This window comes from Artibeus jamaicensis, unplaced genomic scaffold (genome assembly GCF_021234435.1).
Source record: "Artibeus jamaicensis isolate MK-2021 breed Jamaican fruit bat unplaced genomic scaffold, CSHL_Jam_final scaffold_833, whole genome shotgun sequence".
NCBI classification, from domain to species: Eukaryota; Metazoa; Chordata; class Mammalia; order Chiroptera; family Phyllostomidae; genus Artibeus; species Artibeus jamaicensis.
Genome location: NW_026522056.1, coordinates 9,464,693 through 9,488,221, shown reverse-complemented (window position 1 = coordinate 9,488,221; position 23,529 = coordinate 9,464,693). Strand labels below are relative to the sequence as shown.

The 23,529-nt window shown below is 40.3% G+C and overlaps 1 protein-coding gene across 1 annotated transcript in view; it reads left to right on the top strand.

Moving 5' to 3' along the window:
* The window catches only part of KCNU1 (potassium calcium-activated channel subfamily U member 1), a 125,148-nt gene that overhangs the window by 35,971 nt on the left and 65,648 nt on the right, over positions 1-23,529 (top strand). Inside the window, 9 exon segments of the mRNA XM_053660081.1 lie at positions 345-450; positions 1,559-1,641; positions 2,970-3,039; positions 4,832-4,984; positions 8,769-8,881; positions 9,251-9,319; positions 12,979-13,068; positions 13,205-13,302; positions 20,158-20,272. Coding sequence (XP_053516056.1) covers positions 345-450; positions 1,559-1,641; positions 2,970-3,039; positions 4,832-4,984; positions 8,769-8,881; positions 9,251-9,319; positions 12,979-13,068; positions 13,205-13,302; positions 20,158-20,272 — 897 coding nt within the window.

Here is a 23,529-nt window from a genome sequence, read left to right as displayed (position 1 = left end):
TTGGAGAGGAGAATGTGGGAGCATTTTGTACAGGGGAGGATGTGAATTCTTGTGGCCAGAGGGAAGACTGTGGCAGATTGGTTTTAAAAGATGGCTACCAGCAATTTCTCCCGCGTGTTTACACATGTACTATTTCTTTATCAAATTAGACCTGAGCTTCAGACCCATCCCTGGAATCAGGCCCGCAGTGTCAACATGACCTGACCATGTAGATTAATAACAAATGGAATGTATGTTTCTTCCAAAAGGAGATTAGGGGTTCCATTAAATGCAAGTAAATATAACAGTCCCTGAAGCAAAACCAGTCATCTTTTTCAATCTTTGGGTCTGCATTCTTTGTCCAGGGTTCCTCCTTCCTTGGAATTGGAATCCATACTTAAGTGCTCCATGGCCTACACAACCTTTGTTTCTGGATCTGCACTGAAGTGGGAGGATCTGAGGCGAGTTGCGGTAAGAACTAATTTTTTTCCCTTGTAGTTAACCTCAACTGCAGTAATTAAGATGATAGAATCTATGCTCTTTTAAAACCATTACTCTAGACCCTTAAATTTGGGGAAATACGACTTTCTTAATTTAAAAATTGATCATAAAAGAAATGTAGTAATTGACCTCCAGCTCCTCTTTGACAAATAGGAAGCAGACCTCACTCCGCATCTACACTTACAGTGGAGTCATTTAGTTCATTAAATTCTCTATCAAGAGCTGTTTTATTTGCACATTCTAAGAGATCTGTAAAAATTACGGGTAGCCAAAGTGTGTTTGATCTTACCATTTGAATGGGATTCTTACCAAAGGACAGATTTACCAACTTCTAAATACACCTATGTGCCTCCTGATAGGAGGGACATGAAGAAAAATAGCAGAGATCCCATTAAGGTTGGGACCAAAACTAATGATTAAAGGCCAACCCTGTAGACAGCTTTCATTTAAGATCAAAGCCATCTTCCTCTCATTATGTAGGTTTCACAGAATCGTACAAATCAAAAGGCTTCAGTTTTTTAAAGCAGAGATCTATAGAGTTAACATAGAGAATTGAAGCAGAAAATGACAGACTCAGAATAATCATTCTTTTTCCTGCCCTTGGGTTTTATAAGAGCCACACTAATAATTTTCTAGAATCTTAAGATTCAGAATCCACAGAGAGTCAATGACTGCTTCCTTTGAGCTAAGCAGATGTCCAGTTTCATCATTCTTTGCTGTCCTGAAAGGCAAACAAGTATACAGGCAATTGCTTTAAAAGATCTTTTGACCCATCAGTAGGCATAAACTGATGATTATGATGATACGAAAAATATAACTATGCACCCATTTTAAAGCAATCTAGACTCTATGTTGGAGACCCTGTGTCTTAGTTCCATTTCAGCCCTCACAGCCCTTGCTGCATTTGCAGAACTACAGTCCTGATGTTATTGCATCCTTAATACAACTTCTCCCCAAGTGTGTTCTATCCCTTATTGAAAATTTTATGAAAAAAAAGGCATAAGAAAACCCAAAAGAGGAACACTAGAGCATTTCCCATGTGGCTAACAAATGATTGCTGTTCAATCTTGAAGAATAGGTGGAGTCTGCAGAAGCATGCCTGATTATAGCCAACCCTTTGTGCAGTGATTTACATGCTGAAGACACTTCAAACATTATGAAGTAAGAAGTTGGTACTGTGTTTTTAATGCTGCAATGTGAATTTATTTCTGCCTCTTTTAAAATAAAGCCTGGAGCCCTGGCTGGTGTAGCTCAGTGGACTGAACACAGGCCTGCCAACCAAAAGATCGCTGTTCGTTTTCCCATCAGGGCACATGCCTGGGTTGCAGGCCAGTTCCCAGCAAGGGCCAGTTCCCAGCAGGGGATGCACCAGAAGCAACCATACATTGATATTTCTCTCCTTCTCTCCTTCCCTTCCCTTCTAAAGATAAATAAATTAAATTAAAAAAATAAAATAAAGCCTGGTGCACAGGCCTAAACAGGAGATGTCATTTACCATAGCATTGGGTCATCATATTACAGGTTTCTGCCTATGTTCTTTTTTGCTCTCAGAGATGATGCAGATGTATGAAAAAAGTAGTTGAAAATACAGTATCCTAAGTCTCTATGGTCTTCTCTACATACTTTCCTGAAGGTTCATATAATAGCTATCTAAATTTAAAAAGCAAGCATACAAATAACAGATAACTGTTCAGATAGCATCATTGTAAGTAGTACACCCTCTCCCACTCAACAATAATGATGCCATTGGTGATATGAGAATGCTATTAGTAGGCTTTACTTACTGGGCTTTTTCCCAGTAGTTCTGATAAAAGATTGTACATGATTCAGTATGATATGCTTGTGACTACTGGAAATTCTTAAGATGGCTAGACCCAGTTACCATCTTTAACTGCGAACTATCTATGAGCAGGAACTTGACTTGTAACAGATTCAAACTATTGTGATGGCAATGGCATTGTTCTTAAACCAGATGATCTTCTGGCCCTCAAGGCAAAATAAACATAAATGGCTGAAGGTGACTCCACAAATAGTAAGAGACAGCTGAGAATTTGCACTGTGCACAATATAATAAATATGACATGAACTTTAATTTCTTAATTTGTAAAATGCAAAAGTTGGATATGAGAGTCTATAAACTATTTCAAGCTACAAATAATAATTCAATATTCAGCTTTTCTTATAATTAATGTGTTTGAGTTTGAAGGCTAAAATGTATATGAAACTGTTTATTTCCTTCTCAAGAATTGGTCCTAGAAGACCACAATCTTCTAATAACAAAAGCTGACCTTTTGATGGATTTATTTTACTAAGTCCCTAAAACCACTGTATCTTATTAAACAGGACATTTTTAGAGGACAGCATAACAATGAAACTTATAATATGCCATTTTATTATGCTTACCCACATACCAACTAAACTCTGAATTGAATTGTACTACAAAGCCTTTGTATGTGGTACATCACGTGACCATATTTGTTGTTTTGTAGGGTACTGTCTATCAAGAACTATAGCCCTCATACCAGAGTCATCATACAGATACTTCAATCCCATAACAAGGTATTGTAACTTTCTAACCTATCCAGTTACCTTGTCTGTTAGACTGTGGAGCTAGACGAACTTAGTTCATCTAAGTAATAGATGAATTCATTCCTTTCAAATGGCTTTACACTCAAAAAGTTTTTGCCAACTGTAGGTGAAATTTGGAGTCTCATTAAGATTGTTAATCACTTATAAATGTAAATTCATAAAAAGGTATATTTGTGTATTTTAAAAGCTGCTACCTGGTGGTCTAACTTCCAAATCATCTTGAGAGCCTCTGCTCTGGGACATTGACAGGTTTTGGCACCCTCTCAACTACTGGGAGCCACTGAAGCTCAAGTATACTGACTAAACAATCACAAAAGTTGGAGAGATAAGAAAGACCTAGGGTGGGCGTGACTTATAAGGATTACCATATACATGAGGCCATTCCTTTAAGACTAGGAGAGGTCCGTGTTTTCTATAATGCATAAAAACCAACCCAGAAAGTCAATAAAAATGAAGAAACAGAAATATGTGTTCTAAACAAAAAGCAAAACAAGACAAAACCTCAGAAAAATATGTTAATGAAAGAGAGATAACTGGCTTACCTGACAAAGAGTTCAAAATAACTATCATAAAAATGTCACTGAACTTGGAAGAAGAATAAATAATAAAATGAATATTTCAAAAAACTGGTAGAAAATATCCAAAGTACTAAAGAGAAGTCACAGAGCTGAGGAATATAATAACTGAACTGAAAATTGCCATATAGGGCCTCAACACAGACTAGATGAATCAGAGGACAGGATCAGTGAAATGGAAGACAGAATAGGGGAACTCACATTTTGGATGTGATGGCCACGCAGTACACATGTTCACTCAACAGCATCTGCTGCCCCCACTGATTCATGCAGTGAAGTCATCATTGTTCACACATGCATATGTATTCCAGTCCACTCTCCTCAGCTGCCAGGTTACCTTGATGTCACACAAACCATTCTTGTTATGTTAACCATGGTTGAACTTTTTCAAGACAGACTTCATAGCCACCCTTCTGTTCATAGCAGCATTATTTACAATAACCCAGATGAAAACAGCCCAAGTGCCCATCAGTAGATGAGTAGATAAAAAAGATGTGGTACATTTACACCATGAATACTATACAGCTGTAAAAAAGGAACTCTCACTCTTCGAGACAGCATGGATGAACCGAGAATATTATGCTAAGTGAAATAACCCAGCCATAGAAAGACAAATACCATTATGTGGAATCTAATGAATGAAATAACACCAGAGGCATGGATACATGGAACAGACTGACAGATCTCAGAAGGGAAGAGCTGCAGGAGACTGGAAGATATTAGTCAAAGAACATGTATACATTTATGCACAGTGCCTGGGCATAGACAGCAATGTGGTGAAGGCTAGGTGGAGGGGGTTTATGGGGAAAATGACGGGCATCTGTAACAGTATCAACAATTAAAAATAATATTAAATTTTTATGTTATACACCTGAAACTAATATAATGTTAAATATCCACTATGCCTTAATAAAAACAATACCCCTCAAAAATAAATAAACAGAAAAGATTGTAAATTTTTAGTAGAATCAGAGCCTAAGCCATTTGACCTGTTTTTGCAACTTGCTATTTTTGTTTTACAAAGTGAAGCAGCTGACCACTAACTACTTCTAAATGTTCAATTTGTTCTTTTCTCCTGACCTGGGTACAATAAATGCTTTAAAGTAAAATAAAGCCATTTGGATAGAAAGAGCTTTCTCAAATTATTTTTAGTCTTAATATCTGATCTACTTTCTACCGTGAAACAGGTTTTTCTGCCAAAGATCCCCAGCTGGGACTGGACTACCGGAGACAACATCATCTGTTTTGCTGAACTGAAGCTTGGACTTATGGCCCAAGGCTGTTTGGTGCCCGGCTTGTGTACTTTTCTAACATCTCTATTTCTTGAGCAAAACAGTAAGGTAGCCTTGTAAATCGATGTTGGGTCTTGGCTCCATCCCCATGTTCTCACACATTAATATCAGAAATAGATACAAAAATTGGGGAAAAGCAAAAGGCCCCAAGAAATTAGATTTAACTTCTCCCCGAGCTGGAAAGGGATTGAGAAATCTAGATTGAGTTCCCAGGGACTGCACTGACCTTGAAAAAAGCTATTTATCTTATTCTTGCCTAAGAATATTTATCTGTATCTCATGCAAAACATAGATCATAACTCTGCTTCCTACCTGTTCCATGATAATATGAATGTAAATGTATTCATAAATGTAGGAGCACTGTGAGTTATTGAAAGTAGAAATATAATTAAAGGTTATGTTATTAGTGGATAAGTCATATATTTAAATATAAATTAATAGAAAATAATCAACATGATAATAAATAATTGTATTTATCAAGCATAAATAATAATGCAAATAATAATTAAAATCCAAATTTCTAGGTTATTTGGGAGCCATTCCATACAGCATAATAATGACCACAAATCAAATACCTTCTATGTGTTATGCATTTTAAATACATCATGTCTCCCCTTAATAATATTTCAAGGTAGTGTCTCAGTCATGGGTCAACGATGCTAAATAACCTGGGCATATAACAAGTGAGTAGCAGAACTAGACTTTCCTGACCTGCATTCTGACAACTCTGCCCCATCCTTATGGTTGCTGGGGCTCTACAGTCTCCCACATCACCTTTGAGACAAAGTAACCAGCTAAAAAGGGCTGTTGAAATGAAGTAACAAAGCACAGAGTATGGCCTTTGAAGTACTCTTCCCATGAAATGTTTTAACCCTCAGCTGGGCCTGGTATCCCATTGTCCAAAGGCTCTCCAGAAACTGACCTTTCTCTCCATTTAATCACCAGTCCACATTTGCCTTTTTACATGCAATTTTCCTCCTGGTCTCTCTTCACACTTACTTCCCTTGTTCAAGAAATTCAAAAACTGTGTACATTTCTTCTGGTGCTATTAAGGAAAAGCATCAAAGGTGAATGATGCTTCGGCCAACATAATGCTACTTGGAACACATAGAATTCCTCTGCGATTCTTTCTGTGAATGTGAGGAAACGTGATATGCAGATGAATAGAAATGGCCATCGGGCAGACAGAAATGAGCTTGGTGCCCCCAGTGACCATGTTTTAGCCTTTTGCTTAGTGGTCACTGTGTCTGGCCTAGGAAATGGCTTGTCAGGAAGTCCTCTTTGTGTTGTACAGTTAGAAAGTGGAAGAAAACGGCAACATCAGCTGGGACGATTGCAATTTTAGTCTCTGTGGAGAGAACGAAAGGAATGGGTTCTCTATCTGAAGACCTCATCTCTCTCATGGGAACAGGAGGTAGAAATGTAAAACCAGCCCTTGTATGCTTTTCTCTTTTTTTCTTTTCTTGCTTTATTTTATTTTTAAAAATATTTTATTGTTGATACTGCTATAGTATTATAGTTGTCCCACATTTTCCCCTTCACCCCCATCCACCCAGCCCACCCCCGACCTCCGTAAGCAGACCCTTCACCACTGTCCGTGTCCATGTGTCCTTCACAGATGTCCTTTGACTAATCCCTTCACCTTCTTTCAACCAGTCCCTACCTCCTTCTTCCCCTCTTATCACTGTTAGTCTGTTCCATGATTCTGTGCCTCTGCTTCTTTTTTGCTCATTAGTTCATTTCTGTTCATTAGATTCCTCTTCTAAGTGAGATCATATGGTATGTCTTTCACCCACTGGCTTATTTCACTTAGCATAAGAGTCTTGGTCTTAAATTGTATCCTCCTCACCGAGGATGATCATCTACCAATATTCGTCATAAGCTGGTTTTGGGAATACAGGAATTGAGAGATATTTGTGGTCATGATCATTTTTTTTAGAAGTAAACTTACTTTCAGAAATCCTGAACTGGGTAGCGTGAGTCAGAGCAAGACTTTTTAATGCTGTGTGCTGCTCTCATGTTTTGCATTCTGTAATTAACTACTTGCTTAGGCTTAATGGTCTGAATTCCAATACCTTATGCCCCACCTTTCTCAGGTTAGGTGCTGAACTTTCACTGTTAGGTTTTGCCTCTACAGATGAGAGTTACTGCACCTACACATGAGAGTTATTAATCTCATAACCAGATTTTTCCAAGTATTGAGTTAATATTTGCAAAACTCCCGAGTAGTCAGATCAAAAGGCCTTGGATCGATAGCATGTCTTTCCTTGTTTTTTACTATATTGAGTATATGGTGAGAACTCGTAGCTTGCAAAGCAGTCCCGTCAGTGTTAGGCACAAAGAAATCCCTCACAGGCTTACATGTGGATTAGGTCTAATCCAGCCGGTTTACTCGAGCTCCCCGATTCTACCATCCAAATCCAAAATCCTTTTTGTCTTCCTGTTTCCCTTTCTGACCTTTTAAAAACTAACTCGGAAAGTCTTCTCTAGCTCTATGGTTATCATTTTTTTTATCCCTTTCCAAAAGTGAAACATTTAGATTAAAAACACTAAGTCAATTTCCTCAGTAGTAGGGACTTAAGGAGTGGTATGAACTGCCCAATGAGGTGAGCCCTCCTCAACAGAGGGATCTAAGAGACTGGGAAAAGGCAGGAGACTCGGCTGAGTCTTGGGAAGCATTAGGGTGCCTGGGTTGCATGAAATAGTGATCTTCTTTAGCAGGGCAGAAATATTTGTTTGTGTTTATGTTTTTTCATTTGTTTTTCCTAAACCACAAAATGACCATTGGAGAAGTATTTCTGAACTGGCATGAACTCTCCATGGCTACGATGTTGCAGAGTTTATACAAATCCCAGACTTTTATCTGAGATTCTGGGCTTTAAGGCGCATGCTCCTGCCACGTCAGAACAGCGCGGTGGTGGCTCTCGTGGAAGTAGGTCTGGGAGTGTGAGGAGGATCCGTGAGAGCGCAACAAAATTGTGAGTGATCTCACACAAGTAATGGAGGTGGGCAGTGCAATCGCCCCTGTCTTCTCAGGTTGGATCTAGCCTTTTTGAGAGAGACCATTTTCCCTTCACATCTCCCACCTATCTAGAAACCAACTGTTAATCTTTGATTTTTACATTTGCATTTCTATTAGTAAGGGTGGCTCTTTGAGTTCATTTGAATCCATGAAGGGTTCTGATACTGAGCAGAAACCATGTGTATTTTTTTGTGTGGTAAGTACTTAGAATCATTCCTCCGAAATATTTCGGGATGGTTGTAGACCATCACCATAAAGTGAGTACCTCAATAAAGTGACTCATTATCTTTGCTGGTGGAGGGTCTTGCAGTCAACTTGTAAAAAAAAAAAAGCAACATCTGTGAAGTGCAATAAAATCAAACACAGTAAAATGAGGTATGCTGGTAGTTAGTCAGTTAAAAAATACTATGTTTAAAAAACCAACCTTAAACAGCCATATCTAGGGAGAGACAACTTAGATTGTATATTATCCTCCCCATCTTATTACTAATTTAAAATCCAGGCCACTTTGCTGAAATTATTGGGAGAAGAATTCTAATTTCCAGCAAGGCTTCTTGGATGCCCTGTGGGAAGAAACTATGTTATGCTTCTACTTCATTGTGAACTCTTTAGTGAAAAGAATTGAGATGTATGTCAGAGTTTTAGTTCTTCTTCCTTTGATATTTCTTCAGTTAAGCACTAGGACAAACCCCCTTCCTACCACCTAAGTGCAATGGGTACTCGTTTGCTGCTTAGCAAAATATACAGCTTGAATGATGGCATCTCATATTCCATGTCCAGTGCTTCATGTGGCATAATTGTATATTACAGGTTAATCCGAAACAGCCCTGGCAAAAAATTTTTGTAAATGGCCTGAGGAACAAAATCCTGACTCAGCGTCTCTCTGATGACTTCGTGGGGATGACTTTTCCTGAAGTCTCCCGGTAAGTTAAAAGAAGGACTTTCCACATTTTGTTATGCAACGACATTCTTCCAACAAGGGTCATTGATGACTCTCTGTAGGTCGGGCTCCATGAAAAGCACGGAAGATATAAGACTATAAGACATAAGAGTGAATAAGTCTGAGTCTTTGCAACCTGGAATTTGGGGGACAATTTCATCTCTGCCCCACTGGCACGATGACCTTGAGTTACTTCAGGCAGGATTCCCCCACAAGGGGGAATTCCAGGTTTGGGAGGCACTTCCTCCGCCGAGGGGCCGGCGTTCTCCCGGGTGCAGAGCGCCAGTCTGAGTGGTTGCTAGGCAGCGCTCAGCTGTCCTCCCCTTCCTCACGACTCTGTCTTCCTTTCCAGGCTCTGCTTCCTGAAGCTGCACCTCATGCTGATAGCCATCCAGCACGAATCCATGGGTTCCGGTTCCTGGTAGCAATGAGGCTTCGAACCTCTTCAGTTTTTTTTTTCAGGGGAATTTTATGATTAAGAGTTTTCCAAAGAATACAGCCATAACTAAGCCTTCTGCTACTTGTTGAGAGCCAGTCAACCTGGGCACCCGGCCTGCTGTGGTGCATTTAGCATCACCTCGAATGACTGGGGTTAGACTGGTTGCTCCTATGACCCTGCCCCTATTCACGTGAGCCGGGGAGAGAAGAAAGGGTCACCTTCTCAGGTGTTCCTCTTAATGTATTGCCAGCTCTTGCAGATCATGACCATGAAACCATACTATGAAATAGAACTGTTTATGGTAAAAATGTTCTCACAAACTCTAGCCTTAGAAAAAAAATCTGCAAAATATGGCAAAATGGGAATTTGACTGGCCTACTAGATAAAGTCTCCTGTTAATAGGGGAGGTGAAAGAAAGAGGTAACATTACCAGCATTCCCCGAGAACCCATATCATATCATATCATATCATATCATATCATATCATATCATTGGATGATATGAGAAGTAAAAGAAGTTATTGTGTACTGCATTTTTCGGACTATAAGATGCACCCTTCCTCTCCCCCCAAATTTGGGAGGAATAATGGTTGTTAATGCTGCTGTTGAGTTCTGTTTGCATTTACATTGGTGAAATAATTGTGTTATTTATGTTATTAGATATTTTACCACATTTTTTGCTTCAAAATTTTTTTCCTATTTTTCTCCTGTAAAACCTAGGTGTGTCTTATGGTCCAAAAATACAGTAATAAAAAATAAAAATTTGGAAAAGTAGAGAATCGGCTACAATGATACATAGTGAAAAGATGATGAAAAATAAAAGGGGGGGCTTAAATGGATGGGGAACAAAAAGATGTTAGCTTCTGTATGGTTTTAGTTTAAAACTCCCTTAAATTAAATCAGAATCCACACATTAGCCTGTAGTCTTGATGATGATTTGCCAGCCCAGCGGCCTCGGCAAAGGGAACATCAGCTGTAAAGTGAGGAACTCGTGTTAACGAGCCCCCAAGACCCTGCCAGCTCTAACGCTGACATTTCCAGGAACACCGCCATTGCAAGGAAACGGTCAAAATTCAATAGTTTTGAGTGATAGCACGTGGACAACAAAGGAATGATTTTATACCAAAGGCTGGAAAGAACAACAGTTCTGTGTAAGTAGAACATGTGCAGAAGAAATCAGTGGGGCGCACTGTGAAGCAAGCCGTTAAGGAGAGAATAACAAGAAGGGTTGTCTGGCTGGCTACCATATACTCGGCAGTCCCTCCACGCTCAAGAAAAATCTCAAAATCTAAACCTTCACCAAGCAATTTGGATTTTGGACCAGCCCACAACTTGGTCAAGGTGTAACATCTTTTTTGGACTTTAACAACCTGGGCTACACATCAGAATTATGTGCAAATTTTAAAGATGTACAGATTCTGAAACCAGCACTTCTGAACTTGACACAGTCGAAATCTCCAAGGGTGGAGCCTGAGACTCTTTAAAGTCTCTGCGAGATAGTTTATTCACTGGCAGTTGGGAGCTATTGGGCCAAGTGCTTTCAAGTTCCTCTTCGACTCTGACGGCCCAGATTTTTATAAACATTATTCGAATGACTAGTAGGACACCATCCACTGGCAACAGGAATACCTATTAAGGAACTAATGTCTCTATATATCCAACAGGTCCTGGTGCTGTTTCCTATGCCATACACACCTACCCACAATGAAAGGAAAACTTGTTCTATCATAGATTTAACTTCAGTTTCTCACCAAAAAGTCAGGTGAATCAAAGAAATGAAATCCCATTTTGGCACAGATACTGATAACAGCAATGTCTTACATGATTGCTGGTTCATGATGCACAGTGCTGTGGGCACTTTGCTGACCCTAACTCTTGAGTCTTCCCAGCAGTGCTGTGGGATGTGCACAATTATTAGCTCATGTCAGAGGAGAGGCCTGAGGCCCAGAAAGGTTAACTAATTTCCCCAAACTCACATGACTCCCAGTCTGAACTCCAGCTGGCTCTGGGGGCTGCGCCTGAGATGGCCAAGCAGTACTAAATCCGTCATAGCCACGTATAAATGGGAGAAAGCCAGGGCACTCAGTGACTGGGTTTTCTGATGGAAATTCACCTCTTTTCTCACCTTTTATTTTCTCCTTTAGTGAATGCACTTGAATGTACTCTAAGACTTGCAAAACCCCTGGGTAATCATAAAGATTTGTCTTAGGGAATAATTTGTCACCTGCTAAGAGATATAGTTGGACCTGACCCAGTTAGATAATATTCTGAGATTGTTCCAGCAGTGAACATTCTCTAGTAAAGCAACTGGCCATGATTAATGAGGAGGGGAATTAAGCAATAATGCCAGTTCAGAAAGATCTTCAAAAGTTCACCTCTTTTTTCAAATGTAACCAGAGATATTAATAATGACAGTCTCTTCAAAACTAAATGTTTAATAGAAGTTCAAAGAACCGTCCCTTTTGAAAAGGAGATGTGAAGATATAACTAAGTGGATGCTTGCTAGCTAGTGAACTTTCACCAGTGATATTTGCAGCGGGAGGCACAAATCCATGCTCCTTCTCTTTTTTAGTTAAAACAATCATTCCACTCATTAACATGAGTCCGAAAGCACTCAGAAAGTGCCATCCAATGTCTTCAGTCATAATCTACCCGAACATAGCTATTTGGCATCCTCCTCCTCTTTGCCTTGGGCTGAAGAGCTTTTGCCATACAAGCTTTTTTATTTTTGTGAGCCTCTAACACTTGGAAGTTACTTGGGAGTACTCTCACAGCAGAATAAGCTTTGCCAAAATAAAGACTTAACCCCCTTCTGATGTGAATATAAAAGTAGTGTGCTTTCAAGAACAAAAGGAATACTTTCATCATGCACAACTGCAGTGCAGGGCGTCATCCGGTTATAAGACCTTATCACACTGGAGGTCTGAAAAATAATGAAAGATCTGACAAACGTAGGGAGGAATGTGGGGAACTCGAACAGCCGTAACAGAGTACTGCACCAAGGAATATCAAGGATGGAATTTGCAAGACAGCATTTTCAATCCCACGAGCAACAAGAAAATCAAATATCAAAACATCCAAGTAATGTAGAAATGGAAACAATTCATGTGGTTGTTACTCTCAAACCTTGCAGGTGGGAGGCAAAAATTAAGTCAAAAGAAATATACAGGTTCAGAAAATGCACAGGCCAATAAAAGGAACCTTTGAACCCAGCTGATTATTAGACTTCATTGCATTTTAAAGGTCAAGTAGCCTGAATATGGGCACCAATAGTAAGTCTAGCTACTGTGTGGCCTTGGCCTAGCTAGCAATGGACACCTTCAAACATCAAAGCGTCATGCATCGGAGTTGGTTTGACCATCTCAGAAGCAGGACGCAGTCTAGGGAAGAACCTACCCTTTGCTCCACCGAGTACGCAGCTCAGGAGTTGTGCTGTGGCCTGCCTTCCCTCAGCATATTTAGCGGCAATCAGAGTATCAAACACAGTCAAATTCACACTTCCTACCATGTCCAGCAGTAAAAGGGCACTCAGTCCTATTAACTCTGCAATTTAGAGAACCCATTTGTAATGACAGGACGAAACACCAACTGCTGGCACAGAAATTGAAGGGGAAATTATTGTATTTTTATTTTCTGTCTGTAGTGGTCCAGTATTAAATCCACCTGCGCAGGTTAAGATGCATAAGAACACATTAGGTTTCTTCATTGCTGAATCTGCAAAGACTGTCAAAAGGTAATTTTCTTTATTGCTTTATGGGGAGAGAGTCCTAGTGCACACACAACTTAATGGCAGGCAGACTGAGTCAGCGCCATGCTTCCTTAGTGTGAAGCCTCACATAAGTCATTCTTGATTTGCTTTCATTGTCCAGAGCCGCCTTTTACTGTGCCACCTGTCACAGTGATGTGCCCTCTCCTGAGCTAATTGGAAAATGTAGCTGCAAAAGCAAGAGCCATCGACCCTTCACAGGTAACTGCGCTTTATATCTGGCTGTCCTCACTGCAGCTTCTGGGGGCGTGGCCAAGGAAAGAGGAGATCTTCCCTTAAAGGACAATGCCCATTTGAACTTGGCCAAGAAGTGGCAGATGTTTCCCCACTGGGCATGCAAGACCTGAGTACCAGTCTTTTAGAGCTGAGAGCAACCTTCCTAATTATGTAGTTCAACTTGACCACAGGCCAATTGAAGGAGTTCTAAAGGAGACTCACTGGGGAGCAGGTCCATGGGGCTTCTCATGCTGCCATTCTGCATGCAAGATTGAAGGTTCTGTCTTAACCCTGTCTTTGTTTTTTCTGAATTTCTCAATTTCCCCTTGAGAATATAAGACAGTTTGGGGTATAGAAAAGCAAACAAAAATCCATTCCTAAGGTGGCCATATACACGCCCAAAAGACAGGCCTCAGATGATATCAATCTCACCAGTACTCTGACCTTGAACTTCCAGCTTCCAGGACTGGGAGAAAATAAATATATTTTTATGCCAAAAAGAAGAAAAACTGTTGCTTTGTAATTTCCCAAAATGCTTTATTCTGAAGAATATGATTAATTAAATGGGCTTTAAGACCTGCTGTGGCTTCAGCAGTTAAACATTGACTCTTTTTGGTTTCTGTAATAATATGAATCTTTTTTGAGGGAATAGATGGAGCTGACCAAATACGGAAAATATCCCACTAAAGAAGGTGTGAATAAGAAGGAAAAATATGTAAAAAGTATCATCTCACTGTACATGCCTTCATGCCCTTATAAAAACTTAGCACAGTTTTCTGCGGTAGACACATCCCTACAAACACAGCATTCAAATAAAACTTTTGCACATATATTATACACACCCATGTACTCAGACAGCTGTCAGTAATTTTGCAAAATAGTTTTATGAAAATGTGTCATTATCCCTCTATTTCGTTGACTTTTAAGTGTGGTTTACTATAAGTATTTTAAAGCAGGAAGTTGCTGTCATATAAAGATAGAACATTTTTATTTAAAGAGAGAGGCTCTGCCTTTATATTTGTATATTTACTAAATTTTACCCACTTCTATGACATGTATTTTATAGTATTAAAGGAAGACTTTCAGATCTAATGTTTGAGCTTCGATGTAGTTAGCACATTCCTCAGAATTTCCTTATTCTTTTTTTAAAAATATTTTATTTATTTATTTTTAGACAGAGGGGAAGGGAAGCAGAAAGAGTGGGAGAGAAACATCAATGTGTGGTTGCCTCTCATGTGTCCCCTCCTGGGGAGCTGGCTTGCAACCCAGGCATGTGCCGTGACTGGGAATTGAACCGGCAACCCTTTGCTTCACAGGCCCATGCTCAATCCACTGAGCTACACCAGCCAGGACCTTATTTATTCTCATAATAGAATCATTTCTTCTTTCTGCTTCTTATGGACCCTCAGTCACCACTCCTGCCAAGCCTAGCCCATGGGACTCAGGAGAACTCGATTAATCTGGCATGGAGACTGAAATACCACGCGATGAGCGAGTCAGCTGTGCTTTACTTCAGTCTGCCAGGTGATGGCAGCAGAGTTCCATGAAAGTCTCACTGATCTGGTGGTTATGGCTCAGACTCTAGTGTGAATTTGAATGTGGAGTTAGTTCAAGCCAAAATGTTCCGAGGACATCATTATAGAAGCTGACTGCTTGGCCTTATATACTTAAAAGTCATAATAATATCTGGAAATTCTCCCAGAGAATTAACTTTCAAAAAAGGACTTAGAAACTTACCAATGGGTGTCAAAATAGATACTGTACTGACTTTGGATTAGTACCAATTTCAGGTTGAATATTTCATGTTTCATAGCTAGATGAAGGATATCCCTAGTCTATTCCCTTCGAATAAGTATCACTTGGTTGAGCTAATAAAGTTTTCCCAGTTTCACCAATTTCTTCCTCCTACCATACCAAACGAGAATTCAGAAAACGAATTCTGATCACAGCTATAATATCATTGGCTGTGGTTTAAGGAAAACATGTTCTCTTTTGGGGTCTTGGTATCATTTCCAAACTTGGAAGTTCTCATCACCTCTATGGCCCTTTTTCATTCTGATAGTCCAGCGATTTTCAATTGGTGTACAGCAAGAATTTTTAAAACATGAAATTCCTGACTATTTAGTTAGGGGCACAGACCTCTTTTTCCCGATTTTCAAATAAAAAAGAATGACAACAGCCAATACAATGGCCACCCAGTGCAGATGAATTAAAATTGTACCTGCTTTTGTCAGATGAGAAAGAAATACATCTCGTGATGTGCTGCAGAATTTTAGTAATTAGTTTATGTGTACCGTGAGATGACAAAGGGTGAAAATGCTGTGGTAGTCTAGGATTCATAATCCCTCTCCCTTCGATTACTTTCATTTTTCTAAACTAGAGCCACACCAGAGGTTCTCCACTGAAGTTCATTGTCTGCAGTCTGAGGGAGGCAGCCGGGTGCAGTGGTCCAAACAGGGATCTGGCACTGGCCACTCAGCTGAGTGGCTAAGGGCACCTTATTTAAGGTCTCCCTGGGTTTCACATTCCTGTAAAATGTTGATAATATCACATATCTCAGAGAATTAAATGGGAATATTAGTATATAAAGGCAGCATGCATTCTGAGTATATTAATATAAAAAAATATTAAGACCAATGCTTGGAAAATGGTAAATACTACATATATGTTAATTATCATCTTACCTATGGGAACGTAAAATAAAATTATTATTTTTTCTAATCAATGTAGTACAGATGAACTAAAAATTGGCAGAGGAGTTCTGGTAGACTATACTGATTCTACCCCACTCATTAGCATGAAGGATAATAGGCCTAGCCTTCAGAGCAAGAGAGGTCATTGGCTTCCTGCTTTTCTGGGTGATGTAAGTTAGATAAGTTGTTGGGCAGGAACTTTCCTAGTGCCACCTGCAGGGTACACTGCCTGCTACTTCACCACTGACACCTTGAGTGCTGAAGGCAGCTCTTCGAGAAGGGGTCCGCAACCAGGGCAAGGAAGAGAACACAGAACCCTCGCATGTGCCGGAGTGGAGGGAGTGGGCAATGTAAGAATGGCCCCCGGGAAAGTTGTGGCCAAACACTCCAATCTGAACCCCTGAGAACTTTCAGAGGTCTCCTTAGAATGCTCATTTTTGTAATAGAGTCACACCTGAAAGGGAAATTATGGAAATGAAATTGGAGACAGGATGTGAAAAGAGAAATAGTTTGAATAGGTGGCCCAAACTTGAATTAGCCGGTTTGTCCCTGGGTCTCTTTTTTCATAAACATCCAAGACTAACTGCCCCCTCTGAGACAGGAGTGGTCCCAGCCAGTGTTCCTTAGGGAGGAGAGTTCCAAACCCAGAAGGTGGAAGGATAACCACCCTAACGACTCCACCAGCTCCTCTCCCCAGGATGGCTTACCTCAGCCCCTCCGAAGTCATCAGAGCTCGCCTCCTGTGCCAATGGCCTGGGGTAGGAGAGAGAGTAGAGGTGCTTCTGTGTGACTCCTCTAAAGCACGGTCATCGTCACATGCCCACCGAATTCCAACAAAAAGAAACTCGATTTGGTAATGAGTCCACAAAGAACATACAGAAGTATCTTGAATTCCTATATTCCTTCTTTCTAGTCCTACAGTTGACTCTGGGGCTTCATATTCTTTGGTCCTTATCGTTCGTCTCCACTGCAGCCATGGCCCCCTTATTTCTCATTCCAATGATTACAGCAGCTTTCTAGCTGGCTTCCCTGGATCGATAATGATGTTCCTGAAGTCAAGTTCTTATCCCAAATGGATATATCAATAAAGAAATAAATAGATGATGAATGTTACCCTTATATTTGCAAGACTAAGGCAGTGGCTTGACCTGTCACCCTGGTGACAGACTTGCTGGTGCTGCGGTTCTTAAAAGCAGCGGTTCTCACCCAGGATATGTGACATCACTCTTTAGGTGTGTGACAGTGATTGGTAAATATAAAATTTTACAAATACCTGCAACAAATTAGCTATTTAGGAGATTAAAAAGATTCAGAATTATCCAAATAATATAGAAATTATTTTCACTCATTTGAACATAGGCTAAGATTTCTTGAGGGAGATAGGAGTAGAATTTTCGCTATCCATTTGGAAATCATGTATGAGGCCTGTCTTCATATGTGATCTTATCATGTATGCCAGGGAGAAAAAAACATTTACATGTAGCTTTCAAGGAAATCACTACTTGAGGAAGAGAGAAAGGTAATGATAATGTTGGCTGTATATAGGACTTCCACTTTTTCACAGTCATCCCCAGGTCTTAGGTGCCATGCTTTTTTAATGTCTAATGCTTTCTTCAAAAACTTACTTTAAGTGGATTGAGCACGGGCCTGCGAACCAGACAATCGCGGTTCGATTCCCAGTCAGGGCACATGCCAGGGTTGCAGGCAGGTTCCCTGCAGGCCAGTTCCCAGCAGGGGACGCACGAAAGGCAACCATACATTGATGTTTCTCTCCTTCTCTCCTTCCCTTCCCCTCTAAAGATAAATAAATAAAATCTTAAAAAAAAAAACTTATTTTAGAATATCCATGGGGAAGTCATAGTAAGCTGTGGGAAGACACCATCAGTCTAGCTAGAGTGTTAGGCAAAATCCGTTCCATGATTTTCTTGCCTAAAATACAAAAAAGTAATTATGTGTACACTGTAAGGAACCGATAGGTAAAAATATAAATAAAGAAAATTATCAAATTGTCTCAAAATGAAATCAAAGAAACTTCAGTTACTTATCTACTGCCTTTGAGAGAGGTGACTTTATCTCCTTGTTTTTGTTTTTTGTTTTTTTTTCAAATGAGCGAATCAGCGTAGAAACTGGAGACAAGGGCAACAATAGATTGAGGCTCGTTCTTAACTGCCCTGTCTGCTCTCTGATAGAACACTTTAGACTTTTTTCTCGAAGGCCGTTAGGACTACAGAATTCATCGCTGTAAGGGTCCAAAGGAGGTCTCATGTGCCAGTCCATCTCTTACCTTTAGCTGCCAACACACAGCCAGTCACTTGGCCAGTCCTCACACAGGCCGTTCTTTCCACCCCCTGCACCCATGCATGTACTTCAATAATTATGGAAGCTTTCAAAATTGTACAGATCATGAATGTGCTTTCAGAAGAGATTTTATAAAGAATGACACAAGGTAAGATTCAAAGCTTTAGCAAAAATTTCACACCCTTTTTTTAGTACCTGGCAACTGTTTTTGGCTGGAGAGTTAGGCTTTGAGAAAGCAGAGACTTCCCGAAAGTTCTATTGTTCCTAAGCCAGTTTGAGCATGTCGCTTTTTACATTCCGTCGTTCAGCTCCTATCACTGTCCTAAGCCACTGGCCTTTAAAGACTGACAGTTGGTAACACACTAGTTCTCACTCAGAGTTTTCTTCAGACATTCCCTTCCCGGGTTGTTTGCCCAGGGCCAAAGGTAACCTCGAGATAAGGAAACATCAGTCAATCTGAAAGGCCCCACCAAGCCTCCATCTGTAAGTAGAGGCTTCTGAGGATTACAGGTAGGGACCAGTCTCATGCCAAAGCTGGCTCTTAGCACACCTGCATGACGCAATTACTGATGATTTAAGCCGACAAATCACATACCCAAAGGATGTCCCTCTTGTTCCAGAAGTCTGTTTTGACTCGATATTTTCTATGGATTAGAATGGTTCAGAAAGGATTACAACAAAAGAAGAGGATGCCAAGATTTTTTTGTGTGGCTTTTTCCGTCTGCCAGGATCCAAAGCCTGGTGACAAGTGGGTCTGAAGCCTTGTTCTGCACGAACTTCCCATTCTGAGTGGTCTCGGTGTGGAAGTGGTTCTTAAACTAACACGGGAGGCAAAGGCCATGTCTCTTTTCTCTCCTTGGGCGGGCAAAGGGAGAGGAACAGCAATGATGGCTACTCTCTGACTTTGTCCCTCACCTTGATAACTTCTCCTCAGACAGTCTTCCCATTTCTGATCAAGTTCAGGCAAGCAGGTAACGTAGTGTTCTTGACGAGTGAAAGAGAAGCATTTAACTCAAAAGCAAGCTTTAGAACGTCATTTTTTATCATAATACCAAGCGCCAATTGACCAATAAAGTCTTCCTATCCGAGTGTGTGGGAAGGATTCCTAGGTCCAATGTGGGTTCTGGCCTAAGAATGTCATGATCGTGTGACCAACGTGTGGGGACACCATCCCGACGAGTGGGCTCGAGCGTCAGCTCTTTCCATCCCACTGCAGCTCCATGTTGCTTATGCAATTATTAAATTTCAATTCTTCTTCATTTTTCCTCACAATCGCCCTTTGAAGTCCCAGTATTATCCCCACTTTTCTGAAGAAAAAATTATTCGCTTCTGCATTATTTCCAGATTTTGAACTTTATGAAAATCTGGAGAATTAATAACAGAAGAAGCTGTGTAGGGAAAATGAAGTAGGAGGCAATATCCAAGTAGAATGAATTCTAACCTGAATGCTATCTGCAGGAGGGAAAAGGACACTCACAGTGTTTTTTCTTCGAGTCATGTAGCAGCTGTAGACCCTGCCTATTGCAGGAAGGCCCCCTGGTCGGAGTGCTCTTGGCTGAGATGGGAGGAGTGATGGATTAGAAGAAGACAGCAGCAACGCAATAGGTCCTCTTTGTGAGCATACTCCGTGGTATTGAAATCCTCACAATTGTTTTTCACCCACTATCAATTCTATAGAAGGAAATTAAATACTCTTTTATCATTTGTCCTCTAACAACTGGTCTGTAGCTAAGGATCCCCAGCTTCTACCCAGCTAAGGACCTAGAAATGTCATAGCCAATAGGAATGATTCAAAACTCCTTATGGATAGATATTATGCCAGCTGTCTAAGCTCACTATGTTCTTGCAGGGACAACAATAGTGGTAAAGACCAGCAGCGTGAAGGGATCTCCTGGGACAGCACGGAGGGATTCTTTTCCAGGGGAACAGCCAAGTATGATTTCCAACACCAGCTGTGCTACCAAGTAAGAGCCTCAGAGAACTCTGGTCCCCTATGGTTTTCTAAGAGTCATGGGCAATAAAAATTTCTCTTAAATCAGAATATTTGCTTTATCAGCTCTTATACTGACCAATGGAACTGTTTCTCACCAACATGACTTCACTCCTACTTCTCCCAATATCATTAAGCTAAGCAAATATACCTCTCCCAACACCCTTGAAATAATCTATGCCCACCATAACCGAAGGTTATGTATCCAGTTTTTCAGATCACTTTCAGGCACTCCAGAAATGTGAGTTGAGATGAAATTTCAATTATTCCCAAGTGGCTTTTTTATTATTAATATATTCCACATTTTCCATAAATCAGTGATGAGACTGACTTTTTTTGGAATCTGCAAAGTAGGGTAAGGAACCCCCACCCCTTTCCGTACAGCTCTGATACTTTACAACTCTGATGAACTAGAATTCGGGGTTGGGAGGGGAGGGTGATCTGACCTGTCTAGGAATTTTAAATAGAGGGTTGATCTAAAAGTCCCATTGCCCTGAACTCCATTATGAATGTAATATGTTGGCAACATTGCAGTCTAGTAACTATCCTACATCAAGAAAATCTTTAATGGCTGAGAAATGTGATTGTGTCCTGTTAAATATGGTATTATCAGCAAAGCATAGTCATTATGCTCTGGCATTGCATAAAGTAAGTTCAGATTATCGGCTGTAAACTTCATGATTTGAGGCAAGTTCCTTAACTTCTAGGTATCTCAGTTTTGGTGTCTTCAATGAGTATAATCATAATGAATGCTTTATATGTCTTTTTTGTGGTGAGATTAAGTAGTTAAAGCACTTGATTCCTAGCTGAGAGTAAGTGCTCATTCAATATTCCTTGTAATGCAATTATCAATTAGTATGTTTAAGAAGGTGTACAAAATTGGAATGAATGTATAAGTGAAGGGCCTCCCAAAGATGTGAATATTGAAATGAATCATTGATCTTGTTTTTGCTGTAATTCGCCCCTTTCTTTTAACACCCAAACACTCGTGCTTTGGTGTAAGGATCTGGACCGAGGTGTTGCCTTAATGGAGGTTTGACTGTACCTCTTCTACAGGGGAGGCAGGTGTTAACTGCCTGAGCCAGCAAAGATACCACCGTTTCATGTGTGTGCTGAGAAGAATGTAAAAAGTCCTAGGAATTTTAGTTTCTACCCTTCCTTGCTTTTCATTCCAGGATTTCATGGAACTGAGATACCATGCAAGAAAGGGTTAAGAACTGCTTTGAAGAAAGGTGCTATGAATTTTGTGAATTCATATTTTGCCTCACTCTTAATGGCAACAAAACAGCTACAGGCTGGCATTGGGATTTGCAGATAAAATTTTTTTCATTGAAAATGGTTGGTAAAAGTTATTTATTGAATATGTGCTTGGTAGGCACTGTGCTTGATGTGTTTGGAGACATAGAAATCATGTTTCAACTCTCAGGCAATCCAGTTAGGTGAAACAGGTGAATTCATGTAAAGTCAGGCAGAAGCCAAACAAGGCAGCATTCGGGCCAATGCTGCCTTGATGATTCCAGCAGCGGGTCAAAGGAGGAAGAGGCCGAGGTCAGCTGGACAGATTGTTCCCGAAAGTTTTCTCTGGGAGGTGGGATTTGGGGAGGTGGAAGAGAGTGGGAACCTCAACTCCTCTGAAGGATATGACGTGGAGCAAGGCATGGGGCAAACACGGACACTTCCATACACTGGCTGGCCTGACAAGAAGTGAGAAGTCATGGTGGAGTTCTGTGAGAAATAACATCTCAAATGTCTTAGGAATACATTCTTTGCTATTGATATTATGCATGTGTTCTATATACATATGTTCACACATGTATATATATGTGTGTGAACATTACATCTACATTAATGCAAAGTTGTTACAAAAGTTGTTGAATTGGAAAATTGTTCGGGTCATGTAAAGGCTAGATGTGTGAGAACACATGAAGTGCTCAGCCGTGTTGATACTCCCATTTATTCTTTGTCTTGTCTTCTCTGTGGTGACAGCGGGTGGGCAATTCATGGATAATCAAAGCCACAGAAAATCCTCAAGTGGAATTTTAGCCATTCAGTTTCACTGGCTGTTCCCGCTATTCTTGGGCACAGCCAAAAAAAGACCCAAACAAAATAATTTAACTGATTGAAATTTTTCTCATTGCGTTTCATTCCCCCATTGTCTATGATAAATAAGGACATGGTCCAAAGCAGGCATCTAACAGGGGAATTGACCCACACAACTGAGTGCATCCACAGACTGAGCCCATTAGCCTTATAGCTAGCTGGGTGCTCCCTGAATATGCTTTAACAACCTCTAACTAAGGTGAGAGAGTGATAGTTACCACCCAGATCATCTCTAAAGTTTATACTTAATTCACTTATACCTTTAACAGCAAGATATGTTTACATTAACTAGAGGGTAAAAAAACACTAATCAAGGTCATAGTGTGATTAGGCAGTGGTATACCTACCCTTCGATAGGTAAGTACTATTTGTGGGCAAATTTCTGTGGCACTTCAGCAATGGAGTTGGTTAGCTCTGTTGATTTAAGTACAGTGTTAATAGGATCAATGACAAATCTAATTCCCACCATGTACTGTAGAATAGGGTGGCTTTTTGTTTTGCTTTTTTGTTCTTGTTTTTTAAAGGGCAAAGGTAACTCCAGCCAGCAAGTAGGCAAACGTAAGTCCTGGGTAACAACAGTGAGTGATGAAGTGGACTTGATGGCTCAGTCGAGACAAATAGACATTACTGGGGGAAAATGCCTAATGCATGATATGTGCTATTTGTGATCCATTTTTGATGCGTTAACAGTATTACATTCACACACCAAAATCAGCATAGTACTATTTATAGTTTTGCTGACAATGGGCTTGATGCTTTTAAAGATGCGATCTTCAGGCCACCAGTGGCTTTTCTGGTCAGTTCAGAAACTGCAACTTTCTACTTCTGCAAAACAGAAATAATATTAGAACCCAAACAATTGAAGTGTTATAAGGATTGCATGAGATAAAACAGATTACATTTTTATGTAGAGCCTACTACACAATAAAAGCTGAGCAAGTGAGAAATGGTTCATGCTGTTGTCGTTCTGTCCCCATATACCCCTCTTCAGCATTTCCCTGGCTCTTAGATTTCCATGCTTTGCAGCCACTTTTTTGCATGTTCAGAGGAGAGGGTTTGATGTTTAAGACCTTACACAATGTCACTATCTACTACCCACTACTTACGGACTGTCAGTTTAATGGGGCGTAT